Here is a 6,691-nt window from a genome sequence, read left to right as displayed (position 1 = left end):
AAAAAAAAAAAAAAAAAGAAAAATCCTAAACATTTTAGTGGTGTTTTTTTTTTTCAACGATATTGCACGTTGATATCACCACATTCAGCGGCGCTGTCTCGTCATTATTATTGTTAATGAGTCAACTCTTCAGCAGAGGTATTCATTTTCAAACCGGCTTAGTGGCTTGACAGTTATAAAGTAATGTTAAAGTATGAATTTAATTAGCGGAGGTATTTTTATTAGTGTTATAAGTTGGCACACTTGCACAACCGACTGTAGTCTGAGTGAGACAAAGGAGGAGAGCTCTCTGTGCCTGGTCAGCTCCGACATAACGTTATCTTCTGCTGTGTGCTTAGAAGTGGTGAATTTACTGCTCACAGCAATTAAATACAATAAAGTGTTTGGCTTTTGTTCTGGTGTCTGCAAAAAATAGCTTCTTAGTGAGTTTCCTCTTAGCTAAATGCTCTGAGTGAATTTAAGATGGGCTTTTATTGTGAAGGGAAGACATGGAAAGCCAGTGCTACGACAGCGCTTCCCCCCTCTCAATCTTCATTGTGCGATCGTTTAGTGTTATTCAGTTTATTAATATCCAATATCCAACGCTGTCAAAATGCCCCAAAGTTTAAACCCCGAGTTCTTTTGGTTCCCAGGAAGTCACATGGGAAGTAGATTGGACCAGCGGTTCTTGAAAAACACACACAGTGGGTCCTCGATTTATAGTTAAATGTCTTGGTTTTACTTTCTTTTCAATTGCACAAGGTATACATTTGCATGGTCAAGCGCATGACAATTGAAAACAATTGTGTCACTTAGCTAAATATTATTTGGCTTTTCTGTCATGACAACCCTTGAACAATTTGAAGAAAATCTAATCTGTCCCCAGGTTTGGTCGTTATACAGTGGCAGCACTGGAAGCTAAAATCCAGCTGCACGAGCGGGATGTGGACCACTTAAAACGGGCTCTGGAGCGCAGCGACCAGTACATCGAAGACCTGGAGTCTCGGGTCAGAAAGTCCGAGAAGAGACGCCTTGAAGGGCAGGAAGCATGCTGGAAGAGCGAGGCCGACGCAGAATCTCCCACACAGCCACACAAAATCAGCATGATGATGAGAAGCTTGAGTGACAATGAGAGGGAGTCAATCTGCAGCAATCCACTGGCAGAAGGTGGGACATTTTCTAGACATAACAGTTTGATCTTCATGCCGTCTGCAGATCACATAGAGTCTAAGAAGAATCTGACAGGAGACCAGAAAACCAACGGCTTGGAAAGCACCTCCTCTCACCTTTTGCCCACCACTCCGTCCTCTGCCTTCCGGTCCCTGACTCTGAGAAGCCCTGGCGTCCGTGAAAAGAAAGTTGCATTTAAACCTGCATCTTATCTGAGGAGGCTCGATTTTGAAGACTTTCCTAGTCCTGGCAAAAGTAGCAGCACCATGGAGAACCAGTATATCAGCCTCACCGACTTGCCTCCCATTACTGACGCGGATCCCTCAAAGGCTGTCTTCTGGGGCGGTTGGCAGAGATCCAAATCTAGTGACGAGTCACGTCCAGGTCCAAGTAAAGACATCTCAGTTAAAGAAGGTGAAGATGACGACGAGCCTGGGGGTTTCCCGATTTCCAGCGAGGCCTCCATGGATGCAGCTTACATGGACAAAATCTCAGAGTTGGACTCCATGATGTTGGATGGAGAGAGCACCGGTAGCCGGGGATCCCAGCTCTCCCTGACTTCGTCACCTCCCGCAGACTTGGACAACACTCTCATCCCAGAACCACAAACCTGCCGGGATGGCCCGTTTCAGCAGTGTGACCAGAAGAACCGCCCACCACGTGTCAACGTGGGTGGCACCTTGAATGAGAAAGAGGCTCCAAGTGGCTCTGCAGAGGAAAGTAGTGCTGCACCGGTGTCAGATAGGGAGAGCGGTGCCAGTGTCCCTGACTGTGCAGGGCACGAAGGGCCCTCTCAGACTGATGAACTGTCTTTTGACTTGCTGTTTGATTCACTGGAAGAGAATAAGGCCGGTCCTTCTGGCTCTCTCAGTCCAGCAAGCCAAGACCATGATCACGTAAACCTTTCCTCCTCCCCCATCTGCACTGGGAAACCTGCGAACACAACAAGAGACAGACACACACTGAACATCAGCCAGCCGACAAAGAGGAAGTCTCACAGTCCTTTTAACACAAGCAGTCCCACAAAACTTTCAAAGCTCATGTGAAGATTGTCAAAACGGAGCCTGTGTGTTGTCACTGTACCGTGCGCTGTAGTGTGTTGTGTTCAGGTCTCACAGTCAAACATGGGTGGAAACATTAACTCAATATTGTGGTGCTCCGGTGTGAGTTATTGTCATTTTGTCTGTTATATTGAATGAATTGAAGACAAAATATGACAGCTTTGTCAGATAGTTTTTTTGTGTAGTATACTTGTAGGTCTCAGTGGCAGTTAAATACTTTTAAAGCCAGCCTTCACAGTCTGAACCTCTGTCTGTTGTAATCTGACAAACACTTCTGTGCTGTTCTTTGTCATACTGTAGTGCACCAGTTTTGGTGCCAGGACATTTTCGTACTTTCAGCCTACTTGTATGTGTTTGTCATTTCAAGTTATTCAGTAAACATGGTCCTTGTGGTAATCTTTTTAGGATGACATGCATTACTGAACACAGATGAACACAACTATCATGAAAACTGATATTTTGAAATACATTTTGCAATGCAAGAGTGTTAAGAAAATAAAATAGTAATGCAAGGAGAAACAATGTATGCAACTGTTTTCTTTTGTGTTTCTTTGCATTGTCTGTTAATCTTGATCAGTCTTACATGGGCTGCCATATTGACCTGCATTTTGTGGGGAATTTTCCATATTGGAATTTTTTTGGGGATTACTATTTAGAGGACATTGTCTTATTTCTTTTTGTGCTATTTTTCCACATAATTTGCATTCAGTTATTTGGTAATTATTAATCTGCTACCATGAAAAGTAACAAAACCTCATAGCTTGTTCATGCTGATAAATGCATGTTGTAGCCTATAACGACACACATTAGAGACCTCACGCACGGTAATTCTATTGTAGCAGAAAGCACATAATTTATTATGCAAATTTAACGATATCATGTATATTTCACATACCTCTAATCGCTACATGAAATTTTAATTGGGTAACCGTTGTGGTTTGAATAAATGAAGTGTTAATTCATTGGGATTAATTCATTTAGGTAAAGACTGTGTACAAGGTTCCGCTGGTGCATTAAATCAATGTGTTTAGTGCTCATCTGGCGATGATGGGCTTTAATGATAAGGCGGCGGTCTCATTACTTCTAAGGGTTAAGATGAGAGGCAGTGGGCCAAGAACAGAGCCCACTGGCAAGGCGTGCAACCTATACATTTAAATGTGAAAAGCTAATCAATAAAATACATAATACATTAGAAAATTGCTTTCAGTCATGACACAATATTGAGTGATGAAGCCTATACTCCTATTTTTTTCATCTTCCCCATCCATAATTCTATATTTAAACTTCCTGAAAGCAGATAGATAAAGCCCAGTATTAGAATATGACAGCGAAAAATAACAGCGTTAAGTCGATGGTTTCGGGCCTCCAAGGAAATAATAAGGCCTAATGGCATCGGGACCTGCGCAGTTCGGTGGCTGGAGTGGAGTGAGCCCTTAAAAAACGCACGCGTCTAGTCTCCAGATGTTACAGCCTGCCCTGTGAGCAGCGTTTTTTTTATTTTTTATTTATTTATCTATCTGTCAGCCTGTTCACTGTTCTGGCAGTTTGTGTCTCGCGAGAGCAGCCGAGCACGGGCTTGACGAGATCTGAGGCGCTCAGGTGTAAGAGCCTCTCTCATCCCCAGCAGTGGGAAACAGTAGACAGATAAGTGCGTCTGAGAGACTGCAGGCATCTCTGTGATCTCCGGGCTCAGGGCTGCACTCGGCGCACTACACAGCGAACTCAACTGCATCATTACTGGATAGGCAAAGGATCACTGTGTATCTATGACTATTTTCCTGTTCTTGTAGCAGTTTTTCCCCCCTTCTTCCCGTGCACTTTAATTGGAGAAGCTCGCCAAGATGATGTCCATGAACAGCAAACAGCCGCACTTCGCAATGCATCCATCTTTACCCGAGCACAAGTACACCACTTTGCATTCCAGCTCGGAAGCTATACGGAGAGCCTGTCTACAAACTCCACAGGTAAATTATTCCCCAAAAACTTTGACTTTTTCTTTTTCGTGCCTTGGCTGCATGTAGCGCTGACCGCTGTTTGCGCGTAATAATAAGCGGCACATTCAGCCAAGACGCGCACTTAATGTTTTTTTTTCATGTAGGCTATTCCGCGGCAATCACTCGCAATAGTCTTTTTTCATTTTATTTTATAAAGCATGCTCATTCAAAGCCTGGTTTTTGTATTAATTTTTATGACTTGCCGCTTTGTAAGGAATATTCCGGCTGTGTTATGAGTCGCCAAAAGTCCCGACTGACGGATACATTTATTTATGTTTTTCTTCTTTTCTCTGACGTCTTCCTTTTTTCTGTCTTCCCCATTTCGCACCCCTTCATTCTCCCCTCTTCATTGTAATTGCTGCCCTTGCAGCTACAGAATAACATATTTGCGAGTCTGGATGAGACCCTGCTGGCCCGGGCTGAGGCTTTGGCGGCCGTGGACATCGCCGTGTCCCAGGGCAAGACGCACCCGTTCAAGCCCGACGCCACCTACCACACGATGAGCACGGTGCCATGCTCGTCGACCTCCACTGTTCCACTGGCCCACCACCACCATCACCATCACCACCACCACCACCAGAACCTGGAGCCACCGGACATTATGGACCACATCACCTCGCCGTCCCTCGCCCTGATGTCCGGTGCGCACGACGGGTCCGGTGGAGGAGGCGGCGGAGGCGGCGGAGGTGGCGGCGGCGGAGGACTCCTTTCCACCTCCTCCGCCCACCCGCACTCTCACATGCACGGCTTGAGTCACCTTTCCCACCAGGCTATGAGCATGAACTCGCCTCTCACCCACCACGGGCTCTTACCGGGCCATCACGGGGGAGGCCAAGTCGGCCCAGGACTCACTAACACCGGACTCTCCTCCATCAATGACTCAGACACAGACCCAAGGGAGCTGGAGGCTTTCGCGGAGCGCTTCAAGCAGCGGAGGATCAAGCTGGGGGTGACCCAGGCGGACGTGGGAGGCGCTCTGGCTAATCTCAAAATCCCCGGCGTGGGATCACTGAGCCAAAGTACAATTTGTCGATTCGAGTCGTTAACTCTCTCCCACAACAACATGATTGCGCTCAAACCTATCCTCCAGGCCTGGCTAGAGGAGGCCGAGGGGGCCCAGAGGGAGAAAATGAGCAAACCTGACATTTTCAACGGAGGGGAAAAGAAACGCAAGAGGACCTCGATAGCGGCCCCAGAAAAGAGGTCTTTGGAGGCTTACTTCGCCGTACAGCCTCGACCCTCGTCCGAGAAAATAGCAGCTATAGCGGAAAAGTTGGACCTGAAAAAAAACGTGGTGCGAGTGTGGTTTTGTAACCAAAGACAGAAGCAGAAGAGGTTGAAATTTTCCGCTGCTCACTGATGGGCAAAGAAAAAGAAAAGGAAAAAAGAAAAAAAAGTTGTGGGACTGAATTTGGGGACCAAGGGACACTAAGACACCAAGACAATATTTCAGTCTTTTGTCTCCAGCGATTTTACACGTTGGTGCACAATGGGCTTTAGACAGGCCCTAACCATTTTATGAGGCTTCATATATCTTGTTTATTTTTCACGTTATCGGTGAATGTGAAGTATGCAAATAACAGATTACACAAGTTTCGCTCAGTTGATCCGAGGGGAAAAGTTTTAGCGACGTCGACATTGCCTTTTAAAACATGTGGAAGGAGGTAATTTGCTTGATACTTTAGCGAGTTATTTTCTCCTGATAGGCCTATTATTTGAAGTATAGCCATTTACGAATTACCTCATTGATTGTTGAACTGTGTTTTTTGGTTTGGTTCTTGTCGTTGTTGTTATGGAATATTTCATGAATCTGTTCATGTATTCATGTGTTCATTTATTCTTATTTGGAGGCTGCTATAAACCCAAGTTTAGTTGCAATCTTTTTATGGCTATATCGAGAAAATTGTTCGGGCCTGCATGGAATCCTAATTCACGGGCGGTAATTTAGGATGTCACATCTAGAGATATATTTATTTTGAATTTGCACAAAAGATCCCTTTAGGTTTATAGATCGGTTATGTCGAAAATGTTTTTTGTATATACAGACATCACTTTGTCACTTATCAAAGGTGAGCTCCAGTGGGTTTTTTTGGGAAATAAATGATAGGGTCTATTGACACCAATGGCATCACAAGGAGAAGTTTCAAACCGATTCAGAGAGCACGAAATCCTCGTCTGCGTCACCAAGGAGACATCACCATGAAAACCGAACCAGTTTTCTGTCCTGTGTTTGAGTTTCCTTGCAAACACTCTATGCATTGGGAAAAGAACCACTGCGTCCAGTAGAGCTGTCTACTGCTAGACCTTCTTCTGTGGATGGTGTGCGTCACTGTTAAATGCCTGTTTTCACATCGAGATCACCACGTTGTTTGTCGTGTTTAATTGTTACGGAAACGTTGTGTAAGTAATATATTTTACTTTGTGCACAAGTATGTTTACAAAACTGCGGCGACATGTACATCATGGAAAAAAAAAAAATGTCCCACT

At 44.9% G+C, this 6,691-nt stretch overlaps 2 protein-coding genes across 2 annotated transcripts in view; both read left to right on the top strand.

Annotated features, from left to right (window-relative positions):
* The window catches only part of obi1 (ORC ubiquitin ligase 1), a 9,734-nt gene extending 6,998 nt beyond the window's left edge, over positions 1-2,736 (top strand). The window contains exon 6 of the mRNA XM_032500494.1: positions 866-2,736. Within this exon, the coding sequence (XP_032356385.1) occupies positions 866-2,195 (1,330 nt within the window). The 3' untranslated portion in view covers positions 2,196-2,736. The remainder of the gene's footprint in view (positions 1-865) is intronic.
* Positions 2,737-3,844: 1,108 nt separating this feature from the next.
* pou4f1 (POU class 4 homeobox 1) lies at positions 3,845-6,466 on the top strand. The gene is made up of 2 exons (XM_032502748.1): positions 3,845-4,174; positions 4,575-6,466. Exons 1-2 carry the CDS (start codon positions 4,052-4,054, stop codon positions 5,562-5,564), a joined length of 1,113 nt encoding a protein of 370 aa, XP_032358639.1. The 5' UTR covers positions 3,845-4,051; the 3' UTR covers positions 5,565-6,466.
* Positions 6,467-6,691: the final 225 nt, after the last annotated feature.

This window comes from Etheostoma spectabile, chromosome 1 (genome assembly GCF_008692095.1).
Source record: "Etheostoma spectabile isolate EspeVRDwgs_2016 chromosome 1, UIUC_Espe_1.0, whole genome shotgun sequence".
NCBI lineage: Eukaryota > Metazoa > Chordata > Actinopteri > Perciformes > Percidae > Etheostoma > Etheostoma spectabile.
The sequence above is the reverse complement of the archived record's forward strand: the minus strand, read 5'-3'. Positions and strand labels throughout refer to the sequence as shown.